This window comes from Pelophylax lessonae (genome assembly GCF_965119305.1).
Source record: "Pelophylax lessonae genome assembly, chromosome: 3".
Taxonomy (NCBI): domain Eukaryota; kingdom Metazoa; phylum Chordata; class Amphibia; order Anura; family Ranidae; genus Pelophylax; species Pelophylax lessonae.
Window position 1 is genome coordinate 623508731 of NC_138770.1, and position 25043 is coordinate 623533773.

General features: G+C 42.6%; 1 protein-coding gene across 3 annotated transcripts in view; it reads right to left on the minus strand.

The window, feature by feature from the left end:
* Nucleotides 1-208: 208 nt before the first annotated feature.
* LOC309551063 (putative deoxyribonuclease tatdn3-A) overlaps nt 209-25043 on the minus strand; it is a 48724-nt gene continuing 23889 nt past the window's right edge. For 2 of the 3 annotated variants that reach the window (XM_082251506.1, XM_082251505.1), the window contains 5 exons: nt 7046-7155; nt 5399-5454; nt 5136-5248; nt 2822-2902; nt 209-363 (listed from right to left, as the gene is read on the minus strand). In XM_082251506.1, coding sequence (XP_082107632.1) covers nt 220-363; nt 2822-2902; nt 5136-5248; nt 5399-5454; nt 7046-7155 — 504 coding nt within the window. In that variant the 3' untranslated portion in view covers nt 209-219. The remainder of the gene's footprint in view (nt 364-2821; nt 2903-5135; nt 5249-5398; nt 5455-7045; nt 7156-25043) is intronic. The other variant, XM_082251507.1, reaches the window with a different exon arrangement.

Genomic DNA, 25043 nt, shown 5'->3' on the forward strand with positions numbered 1-25043 from the left:
ATGCGGGAACACGCTGTATATTCGCAGCGTTCCCGCATCGCATAAATGTGAACCGGCATTTACAGATAGCTAAAATGATCATTTTTGATAGTGATCACTTACAGTATTTGAGAGGCAGGAATTGCTCATTACTCAAGGAACCCCTGGCAACCTCCCCTAGTTGAAAAAGGCTGACCTAGACGTTACAAATAAATATGAGGACTGAGAATTGATGAAAGTTTATTTATTCAACTTGTAATTCATTTTATGGAAGAGCCGCAGGGCGTTATGTGCTGTGGCCTCGCAAACTGCCTCTGGAGATAGACCTTTCACTTGAGCAATATATTTACAGGGGATGTGAATATTCCATGGGACATTTCTTTCCTGAAGAAAACACAAAGAACAGTGTGATCTATGGGACTTCAGTCATAACATACAGTGATTAAAAGTCAGATCCTAATAAAATTGATATGCAAGTCTGGACTAATGTTGACTGGCTTCTTTATATATGTCAGGAACTCAGTGTACAAGACATCCTAAAGCTGAACTTCTAGGATAATACAAGATCTACTTCTACAGAAAGGAATGGGTGATTCAGAGCACCAGTGCCCACCTACTCCAGGTTTGTGTGCAGTTTACGGTTACGGTGAAAAGCAAACTCTAATACTTGAAAACCATACAGAAAATGATCTACCTACCCAAGACTTCTGCTTTTCATTCAGTCAATGCTTGGCTGCTGTTAGCAAAGTATTCTGGGAACATCAGTTAGGCTGGCACATTCGATGCTCGCATTTTTTAGTTTTGGATAGTGTGTGGAAGGATTTCAATCTCTTTCATGTTTTTATCATTGTCTGTGTCTTTGATTTCTCTGTTACACCACTTAATGACCGCCCTATAGTAGATTTACTGCTACAGGGCAGCTGTTCTGTGTAGAATCACATATACATTATATTACAAAAAGTATTGGGACGCCTGCCTTAACCGGCACATGAACTTTAATGGCATCCCAGTTTTAGTCCGTAGGGTTCAATACTAGGTTGGCACACCCTTTGCAGCTATAACAGCTTTACATTTTCTGAGAAGGCTGTGCACAAGGTTTATGAGTGTGTCTATGTGACAGCCTTCCCAGAAGAGTTGAAGCTGTTATAGCTGCAAAGAGTGGGCCAACTCAATATTGAAATCCTACGGACTAAGACAGGGAAGCCATTAAATGTGCGGGTAAAGGAAGGCGCCCCAACACTTTTAGTAATATAGTGTATATATACGCGATTCTGCACTTCCAGATAGGGGTGTGCAGACTTCCTCTGATTAGCCACAGCAGAAGCTGATCAGCGGGTGCTGGCCAATGGATGTCCGCTAGCACCCGCTGATTGTAAAGAAGAGAGGCTGGACAGCAGGGTTGGATAGATTTTCTTTCCATGCAAAACAGGGAGTAAAATCCATCCCTTAGTGAAAGCAGCACAAATAAACACTGGTTAAGCACACATTTAATTTTAAAAGGTGAGTATATTGCGCTCAACATGTGACATAAATCAATAAGGTGTTAGTGCAAATTTAAATATCAATATGAATATAAAAGGAGTTTAAAAGTCTCTGAAATTGCTTGATATCAATAAAAAGTCCAGACAATCAACGACAATAATTATGATAAAAGCATAGACTTGATAGAAGTGTTATAGAGCCTCCACCTCCACACTTTTACCCAGTGTTCTTACAAGGTACTTCTTACCAGAAGTTTATGACCCCTTGATTATAGGGGGTCACATAGGCATATTGATCCAAAAAATAAACGATCCTCAGCTCCAAATCCCATCAATCCCGGGGTAAGCATTTCAGAACAAATACAGGATCTCAATATGGACATATGTAAAAGCAAGAAAAGCTCTCATGGTGCAGTACGTTGAAATCATTTAGCTTTTAATAAAGGTAATGCACTTACTACAATTCCAAGAAACTTTCGCTTTGTACATTCATGTAAAATCACAGTAGCTGGATGTTAAACACCGCTTCACGCCAGCGTTCCTCCAACCCGGAAGTAGTTACGGTCTCACGCTCCTGACGCACGTTTCGTCAGCCCGTCATCAGGGGATCTCGACGCACGAAACCTGCGTCGGGAGCGTGAGACCGTAACAACTTCCGGGTTGGAGGAACGCTGGCGTGAAGCGGTGTTTAACCCAAGGAGGCGTGCTGCTGAGCTGAGGCTCTATGTGTCCATTCACACACAGAGCCCTGGCTTGGCCCGCCCCCTCCATCTCCTGACTGGCTCGCTGGCTGTGATTGACAGCAAAAGCCAATCAGGGGTGCAAGTCCCCAGAGAGCCAAGGGTCTTGTGCCCATCGCTGGATCGAGAGGGGTCTCAGGTAAGTATTAGGGGGCTGCTACACACTGAAGGTTTTTTACCTTCATGCATAGGATGCATTTAGATAAAAAACCTTGTGCCTTTACAACCACTTTAAATGTAAAAGAAATAAAGACTTATAGTTACATAGTTACATAGTAGGTGAGGTTGAATAAAGGCAACAGTCCATCCAGTTCAACCTGTGTAGGTGTGTGTGGCAGTAATCATCTCACATACCCCTGAATGTTCTGATCCTTGAGATGTACGTCTAATATTCTTTTGAAAGCCACCATACTAGACGCAGAAACCACCTCTTGTGGTAGAGAATTCCACAATCTTGTAGCCCTAACAGTATAAGAACCTTTAAAAATGTATATTCACTTCAAGTGAGATACATATAGGCTTTGGGTCAATATATTTTAGCCATAACTTTATTTGACATTTGTGTACATACTTGATGGGCCATGTTGTCTCTTACTTATCATGCTGTCTGTTTATTCTTACCTCTCTGTTTGGTCCAAGTGCCGGTGAATCTGTCTCTAAGCAGATATTCTCCATTGGGATCTGTCTTATTAGCTTCTCTCTCTGGAGAAACAATGAAGTATAAAACAATTGTAGCTTTTATTAATCATGGCATCTAATAGAAACTGAGAGGAGCATCAAGGCTGGACATATTAATCAGATCGCATCTCAAGCAGGCTTCTATACCATAATATGACAAAAGAGCAATGTGCACAGTAAGGCTTGGTTCACATTACTGCGGACTCCAGGAAGGCGTGTAATCGCACGCCTTCTCACACCAAAAACGCCATGCGGTTTAGGAGATGCTTGGGGGGTAACATTTATCCTAATAGCATTCCCACGCCCTGGAAACCACAGGAGGACACTTTGTTTCACATTAGGATGTGGTGGCACTAATTTATTCTTACACTTCTTTCTTTGAATGTGATTTGGACATTTTTTTTTTTTTTAGTACATTGTGCAATTACAATACAGGTACCAACAACGATACTCCAGACATATATTTTTTATGTTACAACACAGTAATTATGTAAGACCAGACATTCCAAGTAAAAGAGATAGACTTCTGGGCAACAGATAACAGAATACTTCAGATAGACCTGGCAGCTTGTACAAGCCCAATAGTAAAAGGCAAAAATAACAACCGGAAGCATCTGGATCAGGTACCACAATACATTTTTTGTTATTGTACCCCCTAAAATCTAACAATAAACACAAACTACATCACTCAATGAGTTATTTTCCCTAGTTCAACAAAAACAGGAAGGGCCCTCTCTTGACCCTCTAAGGGGCCAAGCAAGAAGAGAGGACCAAAAAGGGGAAAGAGGGAAAAAAAAGAGGGGGTAAAAAGAGGGGGGGGAGATAAAACGGGGGGGGGGGTTGGGGAAAATTAGAGTCACAGGGGGTGGAATAAAGGGATGGGAGGGGCAGAGAACTCCGCTCCATCTGCACACATCTCCCCTCCCCAAGAGAGGCAACGGAAGGTCACAGCGCACCGCCATGCTTTGGGTTCTATTGAACTAAATGAAGAAATCATCGGTATATTGAGACTTTCAAGTAAAAGCTGTCCATGGCAACCAGGTATCTCTAAACTGACCCTCTCTTCCACAGAAAGACACTGTCAAGCTTTCCATTGTCCTAATATTATGTTTTACGGTGGGCGAGGTAGTGACCTTCCATAGGTCAGGGATACATGCCCGGCAACATTCAGCAAATTACGTTTTGTAACAGCTTGGGTAGGGGCACCAAGTTTAGATGTAGAAGATATCACAAGGGGTTCATGCCAAGGTCAACAAATCCCCACACTGTTTATAAACTTTTGCTTGGTGTTTAAATATGGACAATTAGGCCCCTTTCACACAGGGCGGATACGTCCGAGCGGAGTCCGCCTGCTCAGCAGGGGATCTCCCCACTGATTCCCGTTGAGCAGGCGGATGGCAGGTCCTGTCCGCTCCGCTATGCAGAGTAGACAAGGACAGAGCCTGTTCTCCTCTATAGGGCGATCTGATGGAAACTGACTGCATGTCCGTTTCTATTTGATTGTCACCCGATCCGACCCGCTTGAAGATTGGCGAACGTATTACCATACACCTGTTTTCAGTCGATTGTGTTGGATCGGATGCATGTCCTCTGACATCTGTCTTCCCATAGAGGTCAATGGGAGACTTGATCAGATCTACTTTAAAAACGGACAGGCGGAGCCGATCGGTCTGATCGTGTGAAAGGGGCCTTATGTTACAAAGTAGGAGTTTCAGTTTATATATCTTACTTGGATATTGATAGTTTATCACACTGTTTATTGTACTGATTGGATGATTAATTTCTATTAGTGTATTGGGCACTGGGCTTATGCTTGGGGATATTGGTCAATATTCATATATATATATTAAAGTTTCTATTATTCTCGATCATTTATAACAGCAGCCTGTTGTTATTAAAATATAGACATAATTTTTGTTGTATTTGAAGTAGCACTATAGTACGGATAAGGTTTATTATTTGCATGAAGTGCAAGAGTCTTCCATAAATGATCCAGTCAGTGCATATCCAGTCAAGTAGGTCCTCATACACATTTAGACCCTTAACACTGTGTCCATAGCAGGAATTAGGGCCACGTAATGCTATTTCTATAGGCTGAGAGACTTCTGATCACCTGTGTCAGGCAGCATTATAGGTGCAGGTCACACAGGGCTATGCAGCTGTTTCGGATTTGGAAATCCTATACTATTCTTGGCTGAAGTAGATGAATGGTTTGATGCCAGAGCTGTGCTTACCTGATATTCCCTGAATATCTTACCTGATTATTTTTCGTAACTGCAGGGGGAAAGGAGAAGAAGTACCCAGCCTTCACACCCTCCAAGGCAGCTGAAGGGCGGCCAGCAAAATTGTGTAGCAAAGCTTTCTCAATACCTGGAAAGTATACACAAACATATCACTATGAACTTTCACCTTCTCCCTCCCCATCTTTCATTTCATATTGCTTTATTGAGCTGTGTCTTTATAAAAATAAAATATAAAAATACAATATGACTGGTATAACTAGTAATCTGTAAATCTTACCTTGTTCTTTCAGAAACGCTATTGTTTGTCTTCCAGCTGAGCGAGAATGGACATTTCTGTCAAAACCAAAATGTTAAAGTGGTGTTAAACCCAAAAGAAAACATTTTATTGCACCTTATCAATTCGTAGATGAAATTGCATTGGTTTTCTTTTTTAGGTTTTATTTCCTTTATTTTGAACTGGTGATCCAGCCAGTAAGTCTGTTGTTTTGCAGCATAACAGGCTGCAAAATGTATCAGTTACTGCATTGAAACAAACCGTTTTACCACTGACAGGGATATTTACATTAATCAACTGATATTAATTTATGTAAAATCTTTATCCCAAGAGATAAAAAAAGTTTGCTGTACAGTAACTACTTGTGTAACTGCAACGTGAGCTGGTTTTGGCTTCAGTTTGTTTGTGTATCTAAATCTGCTAGTACAGCTAACACTCCCCTCCCCCCCCCCAGACTGACAATACTGCTGTCCAAATGACAAGGGGAGTCCCAGGAGGCTGAGACATCGCTGGATAGAGGGGGGGGGGGGGGGGGTTAGAATGCATTAAGTTAAAAAAGAACCTTCTGCCTTTACAATCCCTTTGAGGCAAAAAAACCTTCAGCCTTTAGAACCACTTTAACCTCTTGCCGACTGCCGCACAACTATATACGGCGGCAGTCAGCCCCTCACAGGCAAAGTGACGTAGGGGTACGTCACTAGCCTGAGGCTCTAGGGGGCGAGCGCCCCCACTCGTTCGCGGACTCCCCCGTGCGTGTGACCGGCGGACCCGTTGTCCGCCTGTCACTCGCGATCATCGGGTGGAGAGGGAGAAAGGCAGGCGGCTAATGTAAACAAAGCCGCCTGTCATTCTCCCCTGTGTAAGAACAGAGATCATACGGTCCTGCTATGTAGGATCGTATATCTCTGTTGTTACACAATCAACCACATCCCTTCACAGTTAGAAACACGCCCCTAGGGACACACTTAACCCCTCCTTCTCCAATAAAGTTAACCCAGTCATTTTTACAGTAACAGTGCATATTTTTAGCACTGATTACTGTAGTAATGTCACTGGTACTCCCAAAAGTGTCAAAAATGTCAGTCAAGGCTCCGATCTGTCCGCCGCAGTCCTGCAAAAAAAAAAAAAAAAAAAAAATCGCAGATCTCCACCATTACTCGTTAAAAAAAATAAAAATGACAAAAATCTTTCCCTTAGTTAGTAACTAACAATAACAATAACTTTTGCGCAAACCAATCAAAAAACACTTATTGCGATTCTTTTTACCAAACATATGTAGCAGAAAACAAATTGGCCTTTAAAGGTTAAAACATTTTGATTTTTACATTTTTTTGGGGAATTTCATATAAAAAAAAAAGTGAAAAATCTTGTTATTTTTGCAAAATTGTTGCTCTTTTTTTGTTTATAGCGCATGATCAAAAAAAAAAAAAAAAAAAAAAAAATCGCACAGGTGATCAAATACCACCAAAAGAAAGCTCGGTTTTTGGGAAAAAAAGGACGTCAATTTCATTTGGGTACAGCGTTGCACGACCGCGCAATTGTCTGTTAAAGTCACGCAGTGCCGAATCGCAAAATAGGCCCTGGTCAGGAAGGGGGTAAAATCTTCCGGGGCTTAAGTGGTTAAGGCATATTTTAGAATTCCATACTGACACAGGAAGATCCAATCTTTTTGCGAAATCCAGTTGTAGCTTTAAAACTTTGAGCTGCTCTTCTCTCTCTTTATCAGTTGGAGTAAGCCAAGGAGTAAAATCTAAGCCGATCTAAGTACAAAAGACAGAAAACAAATTTAAAAAATAATGATAATAAGGATGGGTGCTATTTACAGGGCTATACCAGGGGAAGGTGGCAGCTCAGGGAGCCATTTTGCCAACTTTACTTCCTCTCCAGCACTGGCAGCCGCATACACCAGAACAACCAATGATACTGCGAGGCCCGGGGGCTAAAATTACACAGAGCTGAAGATGCACTGAGAGCAGAGTGTCTGATATAGTCCCCCAACGTGCCTCCATGATTGCTGCCGGAGGCACCCACCCCAATTGTCCTCAGAGCACGATTGAGTGGATATAGAAGAAGATTGACAGAGATAGGCAAGAAAATTTAATTTTTCCCTTTTAAAAGGGAAATTGTAATGGTTTGGGGTCAATTTTGCACAATGCATATCCAACCCCGAAAATAAAAATTTACTATAATGCATTGAACAGTCCTTAGATGTAGTAGTTGCATTAGTTTCCTTTTTAATCTTTTTCCCCTGGCAATCCTGGAAATGAGAACACTTTCTGTCCCTGGGTCCCTGCTCACTCCTCCACTGCATCTATGGAGGAGGCCATGGTTGTCATCCAGGCTGTACTACAAACAGGGCTGCCTTTATTTAACAAAATTACATGGGGGATGGGGAGATCAGTAGTTTACAGAAGAAAGAAAACATGCTTCTAGGTCAGCTCAGAGGAAGTGACAAGGATACTTTATTCCTCGCAGGATCAACGGGTATTTTCTGTACTTGCTGAAAATATTCTTAGTCTGAAAAAACAAAAGCTATTGCAGCCACTGCGTCTAAGGACCGGTACACTGCAATATATTACCCTTTTATTCTTGTGTTAAGTTATGTTTTAATTGTTTTTTACCAGTGAATACAATTTTTTATGATCTTGTAATTACATTAGTAAACACTGAATATGATATGCCTTTATGATACAGTGTTTGCAAAGCATTCTGGGTTATCTAATGAGGGGTAAAGCTCATTTGGACTGCCTCTCTCTAGCTGAAGGGGAACTAAACTCATCTCTCCTTGTGAGCACCAACATCTTCACCTGGCCGTCTCCCTGGCCATCGCTTCGCCATTTTTTGATTGGCTGTGCTTGAATCACGTGCCTCCTGCACATGCACACAGGAGTTTATTTATTCCAGCATGTGTGTGTTTTTGCAGCTCAGTGTGCAGATTGCCAACAGGCAGGTGAGTTTGCTTTATTGCAGAAGAGACGTGTCTTTCCTGTGGACATGCGGGGCCGGATTTAAAGAAACTGCAGCTTCAAACATCTATGACGTGTTTCAGTTTCGCCGCGTTCAAATCAATTAACTGGCGCTGCGGCGAATTGGCGAGTAAAACAGCAATAATGAATTCCGCCGTCAGCGGGATTCACTTACGATCGCGGCTTCGCCAATTCGCAAACTTATGTCTTCGTGCTTATAGCAGTTTCACATAGCGATGTGGGCTAGTGGATTAGTGCACACATCACATGTCTGTAATTCATCTCCCTCTGCTGTAGGTTCGAGGCTTACCATCTCCACCTACTTTTTTTATTTTCTTTTTTTGTTTATATTGCTAAAATGTAACGGATTACATCATATATATTGCTAAATAATGTTACACTCAGAAGCGCTTGCAAGCTTACACCATTTTAAGTGTTTTTTTGATCTTGTCTGTGTGTCGAATCGATCTTATGAAGGAAAGTACCAAAGGCAAGTGACCAAACCCCTACCCTACTTCAGGGCAAGATGAAACCTCACAATTTTACCATGGTCTTCTTCCCACATTCCATACAATGTTTAGTTCTTTAGCTATATGTGCTTTTTAGCCTTAACACACTCCATTTTTTCCACCATACAGCTTTATTCTGCACAATAGCTAAGTGCTTTGCAACTTCACTGCAGTTCACAACGTCATGGGTTCAAATCACATCACTACACTTGGGATCTCTTTTCACTCTCTTTTTTTTTAACAGTTTTTTTAAACTATCTTGAATTTGGGGGGGGAGGGGGGTGTCCTACCCAAATTTCAAGCACATCAATGGAAACAACACAATTTTGATTTTATGAGTGTGGTCCTAGTTTTATCGAGATGCAATTCTTTACATATTTACCATGGTTCTTACAATTTCTTGACCAATAAACATAGGTGTCTGATATTGGACTCTCTCCATATTTCAACAACACAGGCCCTCATAGTCCAACACTACATTTGCCTCACACCTCAACACAACACTGTCACATCCCTACTCTACATTACAACCCCTCACATCACCAGTACAAGCAGCATGCAAAGTGCAAAACTCCGGCCTTGGCAGCTTAATGGGCCATACACTAACAATTTGTCTAGACTTTTTCCTGTAGACTTAACCAAACCATATAATAGAAGCTCAAACCTCAACACTTTCAATTTGGATGCAATCAGGCAGGCCCTTGCACTACATAGAAAATGTCAATCGGAAGGATAAAGTCTTCTCTAAATCTTACAGTGTGGATGGCCCTTTTGTCTGTAGGCACCCACACAAAACAAAAAAACACATGTTCAATTCTAATGTATTTATTTATTTGAGAATGACAGCAGAAGGAGGGATGCAGCAAAAGAATATTGTCACTCTCCAGTCCGTGTGCCTTTACAGCGCCAGACCACGATCTTTGCTCCATGGCTACGGGATTCTGATGTCTTCCACAACTTCCGGCAGAGTTCAGAATCCATTCTGCACCTCTACCAGCTCATAGGGGACAGGCATGGCAAGGTTGCTGGGCAGCTTCCAAGCCACTTTCGAAGTTCCAGGGTGTTCATGTTGGTCATTGGCCATGTGCCTTACCAAATATCCACTGACCACAAAAGAAAATGAGTGGAGTCCATCAAGGTGGGTTTCTACCACCTACACCCGCAAGCAGTACCACTCCTGGAAAAATAAAACAAAGGATAAGACATTTCATAATGAAAATCACATCTTAATGCCTGTTTGCTTCATTCTGAACTTCATTTAATTTCGACATCACGAGTGAAATAACACATTTTATGCCAACTTACACAAACCAGAAATCATTAATGTAAACATTTGAATACACACCTGTGACGCCAGACAGCCCATCACCACAGGCTTCCCATGGTACGTGCCATGATTCCAAGATGTTGATGTTCTGGAAAATTACAACACCATAAGATACCAAGCAGCCGTTCATGTTATCAATAACTACACAGGTGGCATAGACACAAATAAACACCTGCCAGCTCTTCTCAGCCCTTTACACTATTCACAATACCAACATGTTTATGGTTAGAGGTGCATGTTTTTGCTCAAGTAACACAATTTTACCAATGTTGACTACACTTTATCTACAATGGCAAGTGTCATTGGCAGATGATAATCACCCTCTGTCTCCCTGTGAGTGGCACCTCTGCTAACTAGCTAATTAATACACATGCCCTATCTTGACCGGTTACAGTACTTACATGTAAAGTGGCTAGCAACCAGGGTATTCCGGGTGGCCATACCGGCAGCGGTGCTCCGCCGCCTGGGGGCCGCCGGCTGACGGACCTCTGGCTCCCTCTCCTCCGTCAGCTCCCAAGAATCATCCCGGGCAACGCACATGTTGTGCAACACGCAGCACGCCAGGATGATCTTGGAAGCCTTTGTAGGAGAGTACAGGAGTTCACCCCCAGGCCGGGCCAAGCAGAGAAACCGGGACTTGAGAAGACCTATGGTCAACTCAATGATACTCCGGCTTCTCCGCAAGGCCCTGTTGTAATTCCTCTCTGCTGGGCCCTGGGGGTACCTGATTGGAGCCATCAGCCACGTCAGCTGCGGGTAACCAGCATCCCCTGAAAAATAAGAAAAATATACATTAGTTCTTCCTATCATGTGACTTTAGATGACTCCTCAAAATGGGAGACAATTAGGCATTTTACTAAACAACCTGCTCGTCTGTTTGCAAAAAATCATATGAAACATCTCAACTCTGTCTAACTGCCTAAATCACTAATACAAATGGGAAAAAGGACACACAAAGTGGTGGGTTTCTCTTGCAAGTTCCAACTTGGCCCCTATTTTGTTCCTATTACATTAGCCTAGGTCTTACTTCTGGAATATATCTGCAACTAGAGTGAGGAAACCAATATTGACTCACTTATGCAAAGTACTTTGGGGATATGGCAATACCATTGGAATCATTTGTAGGTTTTCTTTGGGTGGCTAGAGGACACCATTTACACATTGGTTAACCACCTTCATTGGACTCAAAGACAACTTTGCAAATCTTTCTTTTGTGAGCTGCTAAGCTGCTGATCTGGTTGTGTGTGAACAGCCTGACAACTAATAACACATCCATTTTAGGTAGGCTTTGCTTAAATCAGGGTGTACACCGATGTAGCTTATTCCTATGTCTATGTAATCTTACAGTTTATGTTGTTAAGACAAAATACTTTACCAATAAGCCACCCTTCGGGCATTTGTCCACTTTCAAACACCTCGTACAGAGTACTTGTTCTTAACATACTGGAATCATGGCACGACCCTGGGTGACCAGTGTTGACACTCATGATGCGCTGTTTGGCGTCACACACTAATTGGACGTTCACAGAGTGGTACTGCTTGCGGTTCCGGTATTCACTTTCGTGGCTCCTTGGGGGCCTAATGGCTATGTGGGTGCCATCGATTGCCCCTAGGATTTGCGGCATGTGTGCCCGCCGGTAGAAACCCAACTTGACTTCATTCCACTCATTTTCATTCTGTGGCCAGTGGATAAAATTGGGCACTATATCCACTATGGCATTAATGACCAACATGAACACCCTTGAAACTGTGGGCTGGCTAATGCCCATGATACTTCCCGAAGTGGCTTGGAAGCTGCCACGCCCTAAAATATACAAAGTGGCCAGCAATCTGGCCATGCCGGGCACCGCATGGCCGCGCTGTGTGTCCGGGTCAATTTTCTCTGCTATGAGCTGGTAGAGGTGTAGAATAGTTCCTCGCTCGAGCCGGAACTTCCTCCTGACATCAGAATCCCGCAGCTTGTCCAAATAGATCCTTGGAGCAAAAATGCGTGGCTGGCGAGGTAAGGGCACACGGACTGGAGGTGCTGCTGCTGGAGGTGCTGCTGCTGCAGCTTCCCCACCTTCTGCTGCCTCCTGTGCCAGGGCCTCCTCAAACAAGGCACCAATAAATGCCAGCATTGCACCATCTAATGCGTCTGGGATATCGTCCTCCATTTTGAACGCGCAAATTCGCGAATGCGCAGATATATATAGAAACGGCCGCTAATTATCACACCTGTGAGCCAGCTATAAAAGGAGCACATGGCCAATATGGCTGCTGGATGTTATAGATCGATGTTTCTTATGTGCTAGCAAGACCCTGTGACCCACAACCTACATTATCTGGAGGTAAGACAATTGTATCTCTCTCTCCCAAAAAAAAGGAAGGAGACAATTTGTACTTATCTTGGGTGTGCTTAAGTTGTCTATGGTGAATCCCCTCCAACCCACAATAGCTTGGGAACCCCTCAAGTGTCTTTTAATCATTGGCAGTTGGCCCCATGTGCATGTGGTTTGGACATGTGTTTTCTCATGTTTGTTAAAGGTGTGCAGTCTAGATTTGGCATCTAAACCTGCCCCCTTACCTTCCCAGCTTCCAAAGACACCATTTTTGCTTTCCTGATAACTGTAATTTATTATGTGCACGTATGTAGGTCATGCGATTTCTCATGTATGTTTAATGTTTGCAGCCTCCTTTTGCCTATAAAGGATTACACCACCACCACCACCACCACTGTGTTTGTGCCATTAGGTAAGTGTTTGGAGGGCCTCGTGTGATTTGTACCCCTATGCGTTTTCTTATGTGTTTTTTTTGTACATTTCTTTGCAGCCTCTTCTGCTCTTTGCCACCACCACCACCACCACCACCACCACTGTGTTTGTGCCATTAGGTAAGTGTTTGGAGGGCCTCGTGTGATTTGTACCCCTATGCGTTTTCTTATGTGTTTTTTTTTTACATTTCTTTGCAGCCTCTTCTGCTCTTTGCCACCACCACCACCACCACCACCACCACCACTGTGTTTGTGCCATTAGGTAAGTGTTTGGAGGGCCTCGTGTGATTTGTACCCCTATGCGTTTTCTTATGTGTTTTTTTTGTACATTTCTTTGCAGCCTCTTCTGCTCTTTGCCACCACCACCACCACCACCACCACCACCACCACCACTGTGTTTGTGCCATTAGGTAAGTGTTTGGAGGGCCTCGTGTGATTTGTACCCCTATGAGTTTTCTTATGTGTTTTTTTTTTACATTTCTTTGCAGCCTCTTCTGCTCTTTGCCACCACCACCACCACCACCACCACTGTGTTTGTGCCATTAGGTAAGTGTTTGGAGGGCCTCGTGTGATTTGTACCCATATGCGTTTTCTTATGTGTTTTTTTTTTTCCTTTTCTTTGCAGCCTCTTCTGCTCTTTGCCCACTACTACCACCACCACCACGACCAAGTCTGTTTGTGCCATTAGGTAAGTGTGTTCTGTAACTGTTCACTAATTATACTGTATATGAAGAGCAATCTGCAAATCCTGTTTTTTCTGTTTTCTCTTTTGTCATTTCAGATTTAGGAGTTTGGGGCTCTTTGCTGCTGCTGGACAGCCAGATTCTCTGCCCACCTCGTGCTCCCATGGCCCCACCCACTGGAAGGATGAGAAGGGCCAGGGGGGCCAGGGGGGCCAGGGGGGGCAGGGGGGGCAGGGGGGGCAGGGTGGGCAGATCGTCTGGCTCTGGTGTGAGGGAGGCTCCAGCTGTATCCATGAGGGAGTCCACCATCCCCATCCCGGAGGAGGAAGCCGGGGGAGGTGTTAACACACCAAGTGGACAAGCTGGCTCTTCTGACAGTAGTCCTGGAGCGGGTCCGTCCACCAGAGTCAGCTTGTCCACATTACCCCGGCTTCCCCGTTTCACCCACAATCAGTGCTGTGCCCTGGTCCACGCCTATATGGCCAGATATCAGGCGATACATAGGAGCAGGGCCGCGTCTTACTCAGTAACAGAGAAGAACAGATTGTGGGATGAAATCCGGGATGCTGTAAATGCACTGGGTGAAGCACCTCGCCACCGTGACAGTGTGCGGAAGAAGGTCAACGACATCTGTGGGTCCGTTCGGAAGAAGCTAATTGCATGGGCTGCGGAGGGTCTTTATGACCGTCAAGGTCGGCTGGATGAACGTGCACGAAGTTCTCTCTGGGATTATCAATTACCTTTCTTGAACATCATAGGACCCGATACCATCTTTCCCAGAGAGGACTTAGATTCGGATGCTTTGCACCGAGGTAGGATATTATCTTGGATGTCAATTGTGTGAGTTGTTTGGAAAAGATTAACTACTATCCTATGTGTGACATTAAGAGAATGTGATACTTGCCCTTCCAATTGTCCTTTTTTTGTTTTCCCCAACCTGCAATTTGTTCATCTGTAGCACGGATCTCAGCCCCTCCACAGCCCATGCAGCTTGGCGAACCAGACGGACTCACAGGTGTTGACATCAGTGCTGACCCTCCTCCTGGTAGGTCCAATATCATACTGTGCCAAACAATGTAGATGTTTTTTTTTTGCCAAAATAGCTCATATTGCTATGTCCTTTACAGAAGATCCGCAGCAGGGAACACACCCAGTGCAGCTAGGCCTGGAGGAAGGTGTTGGTATGTCTAGTCAAATAATGTTTTTTTGAATCTTATTAACCCCATTAACACACATGTTTTTTCTTAGGAAAGAGTGTTGCCTTTTAGATGTTTACCCTGCAAAACACAGTTGACAGCATTAATGGGTGCCGTCATTAGTAGGCAGACCAAGCCTTCTTAACCTTTGGGAGGGTTTAGCAAGTGTCCTATGAGCCCAGGAAAGCACTTTTGAATGTTTGGCCTCAATGCTTCATTCATGAAGCTAGGAGGGCAATCTGGCCATAATCATTACTGACTAAGGTTATGTACTAAACATGTTTTTTTTTTTTTTTTTTTAAAAGAACATCAGGCCCCTCTTGACGTTGCAGCTGGAGTTGGATCAGGAGCTGGCGACGATTCTGCATCCAGTGCTGTGGTATGTGATATAAGGGAACAAGGTGCACATGTAACATTTCAATGGTAGCATTGATTTTGGACTAGATGTGGCTTACATTGTGTGTGTTAAATTAGTGCTATGACATTCTGACGATGCACCAGCACAACAAGAGTTCTATCTTGAACATCAGGGAATTATGTTATAATTTGGTGTGCCACTAATGTTCCAAAAACATCCAGGATCTTTAAAGTCCGGCCCGTCTTTGATTTTCCAGGTCCAAATTCATGGGTATCGTTTGGTTGGGTTGTCCTGTAGCCGATTGATGGCAAGATTTTAGACAACATACGTAGATGTATAAAGTCATTGGTGTAGTAACAGATTTACCAAAAGCATAAACAACCTACCACACCAGGGTTAATTGGGAACACCTTCATGTTGAATCTTTTTTGCCTTTGTCATATTAGTCACACCAATATAATATGTACCCATTATCAGAAGTGTTGCTAGCTTGGATAATCTTACAATGAACAAGTACTCATTAGAAGCACATCAAACTTTTCAACGTTCTGCTTGGGGTGTTAAGTTGTCAAACTAATCTGAAATATTTAGTCATGATGTTTGATAATGATTTGGTCTATTTCTTCTGCTTTCAGGTAGCCTTAGATGCAGAGGGATTGTCACCTACCCAACTTCGTCCATCTATGCTGGATGTAGCCGAGAGGCTGCTTGATGAGTATCAGGTCCAAAATGAGTTAAGGAGGCGTACTCAGCAATCTACTGAGGCAGTACGTCTGCTCGGGCTCATACAGGAATCTGTAGCAACAATGGTACAGGTTCACCAGGATATGTTACAGGTTCAACAGGATATGCGTAACAGCTTGGTAAGTTTAGCAGACCAGCATCAACGGGATCGGCAAAGTGTTGACACTCAGGTGCTGGCCACACGCCAATGCCTGTTTGGATCTGAAGATGCCCCATTGGCAGAGCCCTCCCAAACATCTCACTCACCTGCCACTGCAGGTTGTGGTAGTGGGAGGGTAATGCCAGTGTTGGCCACTTGTCAGGCAGCTGGGGATGGGACAATTCCTCCTGTAGCCACTCCTAGCACTTCACACTCCGTTCGGACTCCCACACCCCTCAATGAGCAATCCTCCTGCACAACCTCAATGCGCACTGGTTCCACAGTACCCCTTCCACCTGACTACATTCCCTCCACACCTTTATCACTTCACTCCTCCCCAGGCCGTTCTTCTTTTTTGTCACCAATGCGACATGTCGTTTGCCCCCGCACCGTGGACCACAACAAACAATCAACCACCACTCCCCACACATCTTCACAACCCTTGCACCACCAGCAGCATCAAATAGCCTTGGAGCAGCAACGATCCCATCTCATGGTAATGGCACACGTTGCCCAAATGCTTAGGCTGACCCCAGAGCAGATGACACTATTGGCCGAACATCTTCTGTCTGGGACATTTCCAACGTTCAACACCCTGCATCATCAGCAGCCTCAGACAGAAGATATGATCCTAATGGGCCACTTGAGCACAACTCTACAGTTAACCCCAGACCAGATGGAACTCTTGGCACACCATTTGATGGCAGGAAACTTAACAATGCTCACCACACTGCTTCAGGCACGACCACCAACTTGATTTTTTGTTTTTTTGTTTAATTTGGTTTAGTTTTGTTAATGATTTACATTGGCCAATTTTTTGGGCCATTTTTTTTTTTAATTTGAGGGTGGCACAATATGATTTATTATAGTGCTTCTTTTGGGGATGAAATAAAATTTTATGCAAAATGATTAGTTTGTGTTTGCTCTTTGGTTTTTTAGGAGTGTTGGTGGCCAAGTAATGGCCCTGGTTAATGTAGGCATTTATACACACGTGCTTCTCTATCTCCAAACATATGATTTCATGTAAATTTAGATAACTCAATGTTCACATAACGACCCAAGAAAAGGTCTCCCTTCAAATGTAGCTTCAAAACAAGTCTCAAGGCTAACATAAACCAAAGCCAACATACTAACAATTACAGACCACACCACTCAAGTAAACAAATACAACACAAAAGACATTCGATGTGTACACCAAAAAGAAAACTTGGGTAATAAAATAAATGTTTTAATAACACATGTGGGTGTCTACCAACTGTAGCGTACAAAAAATATATTACAATATATAATAGAATGAACTAAATTGCCAATGTAACATTTGTGTTGCAAAGAGCAACATACTTAAATTTAATTTAGATAAACATTTTAAACATTTTTTATGTTTTGACATCATTTTTTGGAAGGTTTTCACAAAAACAATTCTTTTTTGTAAACATTTGTGTTTTTTTCCGTTGCCATAAAAACAACAAGGCTTATTTGTAAACATTTGTGGTTTTGTCGGTTGCCATAAAAACAACAAGGCTTATTTGTAAACATTTTTGGTTTAGTTTGTTACCAAAAACAACAAGGCTTTTTTGTAAACATTTTTGGTTTAGTTTGTTACCAAAAACAACAAGGCTTTTTTGTAAACATTTTTGGTTTAGTTTGTTACCAAAAACAACAAGGCTTTTTTGTAAACATTTTTGGTTTAGTCCGTTGACATAAAAACAACAAGGCTTTTTTGTAAACATTTGTGGTTTTGTCCGTTGCCATAAAAACAACAAGGCTTTTTTGTAAACATTTGTGGTTTTGTCGGTTGCCATAAAAACAACAAGGCTTTTTTGTAAACATTTGTGGTTTTGTCCGTTGCCATAAAAACAACAAGGCTTATTTGTAAACATTTTTGGTTTAGTTTGTTACCAAAAACAACAAGGCTTTTTTGTAAACATTTTTGGTTTAGTTTGTTACCAAAAACAACAAGGCTTTTTTGTAAACATTTTTGGTTTAGTTTGTTACCAAAAACAACAAGGCTTTTTTGTAAACATTTTTGGTTTAGTTTGTTACCAAAAACAACAAGGCTTTTTTGTAAACATTTTTGGTTTAGTCCGTTGACATAAAAACAACAAGGCTTTTTTGTAAACATTTGTGGTTTTGTCCGTTGCCATAAAAACAACAAGGCTTTTTTGTAAACATTTGTGGTTTTGTCGGTTGCCATAAAAACAACAAGGCTTTTTTGTAAACATTTGTGGTTTTGTCCGTTGCCATAAAAACAACAAGGCTTTTTTGTAAACATTTGTGGTTTTGTCCGTTGCCATAAAAACAACAAGGCTTTTTTGTAAACATTTGTGGTTTTGTCGGTTGCCATAAAAACAACAAGGCTTTTTTGTAAACATTTGTGGTTTTGTCCGTTGCCATAAAAACAACAAGGCTTTTTTGTAAACATTTGTGGTTTTGTCGGTTGCCATAAAAACAACAAGGCTTTTTTGTAAACATTTGTGGTTTTGTCCGTTGCCATAAAAACAACAAGGCTTTTTTGTAAACATTTTTTTTTTGGTTGCCAAAAACAAGGCTTTTTTTGTTTTTTTTTTTTTTGGGTCCCAAAAAAAGGGTTTTTTATAAATTTTTATATTTTTTTTGGTTGCCAAAAACAAGGCTTTTTTTGTTTTTTTGGGTCCCAAAAAAAGGGTTTTTTTATAAATTTTTATATTTTTTTTGGTGGCCAAAAACAAGGCTTTTTTTTTTTTTTTGTTTTTTTGGGTCCCAAAAAAAGGGTTTTTTTTATAAATTTTTATATTTTTTTTGGTGGCCAAAAACAAGGCTTTTTTTTTTTTTTTGTTTTTTTGGGTCCCAAAAAAAGGGTTTTTTTATAAATTTTTATATTTTTTTTGGTGGCCAAAAACAAGGCTTTTTTTTTTTTTTTGTTTTTTTGGGTCCCAAAAAAAGGGTTTTTTTATAAATTTTTATATTTTTTTTGGTGGCCAAAAACAAGGCTTTTTTTTTTTTTTTGTTTTTTTGGGTCCCAAAAAAAGGTTTTTTTTATAAATTTTTATATTTTTTTTGGTTGCCAAAAACAAGGCTTTTTTTTTTTTTTTTTGGGTCCCAAAAAAAGGGTATTTTTTTAAACTGTTTTTGATTTTTTTGTTAGATTTTTGTTTATAATGGGCAACAATTACAAATGTGACATTTCTTTGTGTTGCAACGTGCAACATAAGTAAACAAACAACAAAAAAAAAATACTAGGATCTTTTTAAAGGTGTGACATTCCTAACGAATGGCTCCTTAGGGTCTGGATCCACGCCACAAAGGTGTTCCAAATATAGAATTCGGTCTCCGCACCACCTCATATAATCCAGGAGGACCTCGTAGGTGAGGTGGGTGTGCCCTGGGTAGAAAAAAACATGACAATTAGTTTTAGGCAAAATGATCCAAACAAGGATTGTAATTAATGTGCCTCAACAAATATGCTTAGGAGTCTATTGGTTGGCTTTTATCAACACTCTGAAGCAAATATGCTAAATTGCTGTTGTAAACCTTAAACTCAAACTTTCACAGCAAATTGTTCAAAAGGTTACATAAGATGGCTTGGAATGTTAGTAGCAGTTCCACCAAAGCTAAGTAAAATGCTTTTCTGCATGTAAACACAAGCAATCATTTTGAAGAATGTAAGGTGTTTTGGGTTCAATTGGTCAACACGATACATGTGCACACATTTATCTCTATCACCATTGGAATCTGTGGAGCGTTCTCTCTCACTCTTACTGTCTATAGATTGAACCTGACACATAGTAGAGACTCACCCTTAGGAATTTTGAGGGCCAGTTCTGGACGGAGCAGATGTGTCTGCTCCCCTGATCTCCTTTCCGCCATCCCAGCTGTGTTAAGAGAGAAGAAAAAGTTTATCAACAAATGGACTCACGCTAACTGTAGGTTACGCAGTCATGAAAACGCTCTAACACCCACTCATTACCCCTCCACATTTCCCTGAAAGTTTTATTTAGACATTGATATGGTGGTGATGCAGATTTGTACAGTGCAAGCGTCATTCTTCTGGGTGAAGCTTGTAGCGTTAAGGATACGTACTCCCTGCTTTTGTGCTGATTGTGTTTTTCTGATGTTTTTGGTGCCTCAGCCCTGCCTGTTCTAAGTGTTGGAAACATATCATTTTGGGAGGGCTGCGGAAAACTAATCAGGTTAGACTTACACTCTCTAGGTTTTTGGGGACAAGAGAAATAACAATCCTCCTTTTTACATGGCCCCTGTACACACCTCTAGGCACCTCCCTCCTGTTGTTTGACCCCACAGCAGGCAGCTTGCTATGGAGGCACATGAGATGAAGCCAAGCACCCTGTGCCTGTTCAGGCACTAGGCTGTGAGCCAGCCTTGCCCCCCTCCCTTCCAATGGTCTCAATGATTAGGAGTGACAGCATCAGGAGGCAATATTGGCATGCTGTCACCTCAGTTAAGGAGGAGGGGGAGTCTGTTCCAGACAAGTATTAGTGCAAAAATTTGGACCGTAAAAAATGGTCCCAGTAAGTCTTAGGGGGAATATGCACACCTATCACTTGGAATACTAATGCATAGAATGCATTCACATAAAGAACCTGCTGCCTTTAGAGGAACTTGAAGCCTGAGCGGGGACATACACAGTTAGCATTTCTCCACTTACTAAGTAGACACATTCCTGGAAAAGCACACAACTTACCATCATCAGTTTTTTTTTGGGCCCCCGAAGTTGATGGCGTGGCTGGCTCGGGAGAAACTGCACAAAAAGAACACAAATTGTGAACTGGAATGTGGTACATTACCGAGGAAGAGTATTTATGAAAGATTGACAAACACACATTTTCAGTGTTGACTAAATCAGGACATGATTAAATTACAATGTCCACAAAAAATTGACAAGTACAAAGCACACCATTTCCAATGTAGAGAAACTAACACCAATTTAGAATAGGGTGGCTTGAGATAACTTACAAAAGATAACATGTCCTGTAAAGCTCCCCAAAACCACCTTGCAAACATGAAGGTTAAGCAAGAGTGTTTCATGACCAACCTTCCTGTCACATATAGCAAAACTACACTTGCTTAGACTCCAACTTAGATTATCCTAGATACACATCATCCTAGCACACACAATTCATGTGAGAATCTAATTTTAGGTACTTACAGACTAGTTCAGGGGAGCCTGGAGTGGGGGAGGATGGGGGAGACCCTACATGGGGGGATGGTGTCCCTTCATGGGGGGATGGCGTCGTATCTCCTAGAAACACAAAGACACAAATACAATCCTTTAACCAAAGCTATTTGATAAAGGCACACAGAAAGTAGTTGGGAAACATTGAAGGTAGTAGTTACTTTGGACTGGGTAAGCAGCAGCCCCTCTTCCCCAGTCCTCCACAACTAACATCCTCAATGTCAGCTGCTACATAACCCCAATGGCAAAATATAGATATTACAGCCCTTAGATTTCCCAGGACACATTGAACACACAAACACATGTAGAATACTTACTTCCCATTTGAGGAGAGCCCAGGTCCTCATCCGCTTGAGACCAATTGGCCTCTTCTTGGGCACCAATGTGTTCCTGGCCCGGATCCAGGCGACTTGGCCCTGCCTGAGGCTCCTCTCTTGCTGAAGTTACATCAACCACAAAAGAAAACAAAACAAACAATCATTCCTCCAAGTTCGACCTAATACACAACACACCAGCACATCCACATTACTTACAGGGGGCCTGAGAAGGCTGAGCCTCCACATCCTGATCACTGGTTTCTAAAATAAAAGAAAAACATTATATATTATTTATGGACACAAATAGGCAGTAACCTCTCATCATGCTAGCACCATACTCAATGCCCCTACAATTCAGAACATAGAAGTGCACTTACACCAATGAGATGCATTGACCATGTTTTAAAACAGGAGGGCACCATGCAAATTAAGCGGGCGCCTAAGGCCTCGCACCTACAGGGGCCTTGCGGCCAGTGGCGGAGCACCAACATTTCGAAGGGCGCAGTCAGGGAAATCTCCCAAGTAAAAGATTGCTTTCAATCCTCGGATCAAAAAGTTGCAGCAGTGTGCTGCAGTCCCTTCACTGCGTCTGCCAGGTGTCTGTTGTCCGCTGACACTTACTCCTCCTTCTCTGCCTGGGGATTGGCCGTCTGATCATGTTATCCTAAGATGTGGAGGAATCGGTAGGTGTGTACCTGCACCAGTAGGAAGTGACTGGCCGGTCAACTCACTCTGCTATCATCAGTTGTTGCTCTGGGAGGAGAGCTCCGCCCTGGACCCGGAACATACAGGTAACCAGGCCCAGACTTGATATTTTGCAGGCTGGTCATAGATTTGTTGTGTCCACTATGCAAAGTGGTTGAGTAGCCCCAGGGAAGTTGGAAGAGTCTGAAAATGGTTGGTGGAGGAGGAGGAGAAGAAGGCCCTGGGTGGCTGGGGGACAAGGAGAGGGCCCCTGGGGGTTTTCTAGAGGAGGAAAGATCCACAATGACGCCAGAGTCAATTGCCAAGGAAGAGAGTGGAGCTGAGCAAGTCCTGCCTATCTGACATGAAAGCCAAACATGGTGTAGATGGAGCCCTTTGCCCTACACAATGACAGCACCAGAGGTGGAAGGTGAGTGGTAGCGGGTCTTTGACATTATAGAGCATATGGACTCTGTCCATTATTGGTAGTTTTGTTTGGAGTTGTCCTTTAGATGTTTAACTGTGTTGTTTTTGACCCGAGCTGTGAGGGACTGAGGTATGACAGCCCACTATGCTGAGACTTATAGTGCCCTAGAATGTTGAGGACTGAGGAATCCTTAGTCCCTAACAGAGGGCACTACAAGTCTTAGCATAGCAGGCAGTATTTCCTCATTCCCCTACAGAGAGGATTACAAGTCCAAGCAGGTAGCCTTCTGCAGTGGGACTTGTTGTGCCCTTGACTGTGGTGGACTGAGGAAGGGAAGTGTAAGAGGGTCTCTGTAAGCTCAGATGTATGGGGGAGCTTTGGGGAACACAGAGTTCCCTTTTACACCAGAGTCCCCAGCTTCCCCCCTCAAATAATGGTTCCCAAACTCTCCTTATATCAGAGTCTTCACACTTCCCTCTTACAGTGTAGTAAGTCTGGAGACTCCGATGTAAAGGGGGCTCTGTAAAATGTGATTAGAGATTAGAAATTTCTAACATTTTTATTTTCTACTTACGATCCACAATTTTCAGCTGCTCAAATGGCTCGCTGCCTCTGACTGCATATTGGAGTGTGGCCGTCCTCCTCCTCCCCTTCTTCACCAAAAGCACAAGAGGGTGCCGTCCGTCCGCTTTGGCTAGAAGCAGAAGAAAAAAAAAAAACATAAAAAATACGAATGTACATAGTAGTATTAAAGGTTGTGAAGAGACACTTGATGGAGGTAGGAAAGGTAGGAGCGAGAGGGAGGGGGGGGGGGGTGTTGGTATTAGTGTTGTTGCATAGCTAAACACATGTCCACCTACCCAAAAAATTGTAACCTATCTGGTCACATGTAATGTATATTTTTACTTACCGGAGATTTGCTCCACAGCCTTTAGCAGGAGCTTGGGTGAGCGCCTTTTGGCATCACTCCAGGCCCGCTGCAGATCCACTATCTCAGGCAGAAACTGAAATCTCCGCTGCAGCCTCATCCGGAGACGACACATCATCTTGTGCTTTTGGTGAAGATGCGTATATACATTATCATACCCCCAGAGGAGGAGGAGCTGTGGAAAGAGCAGTGTATGTTTGAGTCCAAGTATGTCCAAAATAGTACAGTCTTCAAATAACATGCTAGGTCGTCTTTGAGATATTGTAGAACAAAGAATTCCATTTCTGGTGATACATATACATCGATGTCCAAATCTACCTCCATGACATAGGTTGCCCCACACTGGTGATTTCCTCTACATGATATAGCCATTTTCTCAATTGGCCTTTCATGACACACCCAGGGCCGCCATCAGGGGGGGACAGGCAGTCACTGTATTTACAACCTTATTGCTGTCCATTTAGCAGGGTGCAAGTAACTTTACACACATGTAGCATAGGTATCAACTTTTGTCACCATGTTAAAAGGACAGCAGTATGGGTAGCATTACAGTGACTGTTATTAGTCCAGGCTCACTAAACTAGCCAATGCTTGGAAAAGCAAGCCATGCAGATTGCTTTTCAGGTCCCTTTTAACACGAGCTGTCTGATTGGGTGTGGCTGTTAATTTTTGACGCAGACCTGATAAGCCCCTCAATTCTCCTTTATGGAGTGTTATATGTAAATGGGATTGCTTCATTTGAGATGCAGATTTAAACTGTGTATGGCCAGGCTGAAGGTACCCAAGTTGATTGGTCGATCACCTGGAGGACAACGTACAACCAGTCTGTCAGATTTTACACACACTTATCGCTAGCATCTCTTGTAGCCACTAGCAATAATCACTGTGTTTTCCTGGCAGGGGCAGCACCAGGAGAACACAATGGCTCCGCAGGAGGGTTTCCCCTGTCTGTGTTGATGGTGGAATCAAGGCAAAATGTTTTTCCTGCAAGCCACGGGACAAACAAAGATAGTTTTTTAATGAATCCCTGATTTTGCCAAAATGGAAAAAAAAAGATGTTTGCTTTGTATATTCTTAAGTTTGCTACATAACTAGAACATGTAACAGTGTTATATCATTGCAGGAGATTTCCCTTCACTTCCTGTCTTGGTGTCACCAGGACAGGAAGTGAGGGAATCTCCCGTGGGGATACAGCCAGCAATTCTTTCCTTTTATATATACTATGGACATTATAAGGCAACAATTGCAAGCTATTTCCCCACAGTGATATTGCCCTCACTTCCTGTCTTGGTGACACTAAGACAGGAAGTGAGGGAAAATCTCATGCAATGATATCACCCTACTAGAAATTGTAGTTCCGTCTAAAAAGTATACATAAAGTAAGCACTTGGTTTCCAAAGTGGCAAAATTATGGAGGAGTTAAAACCCCATAGTGTGATCGGGTA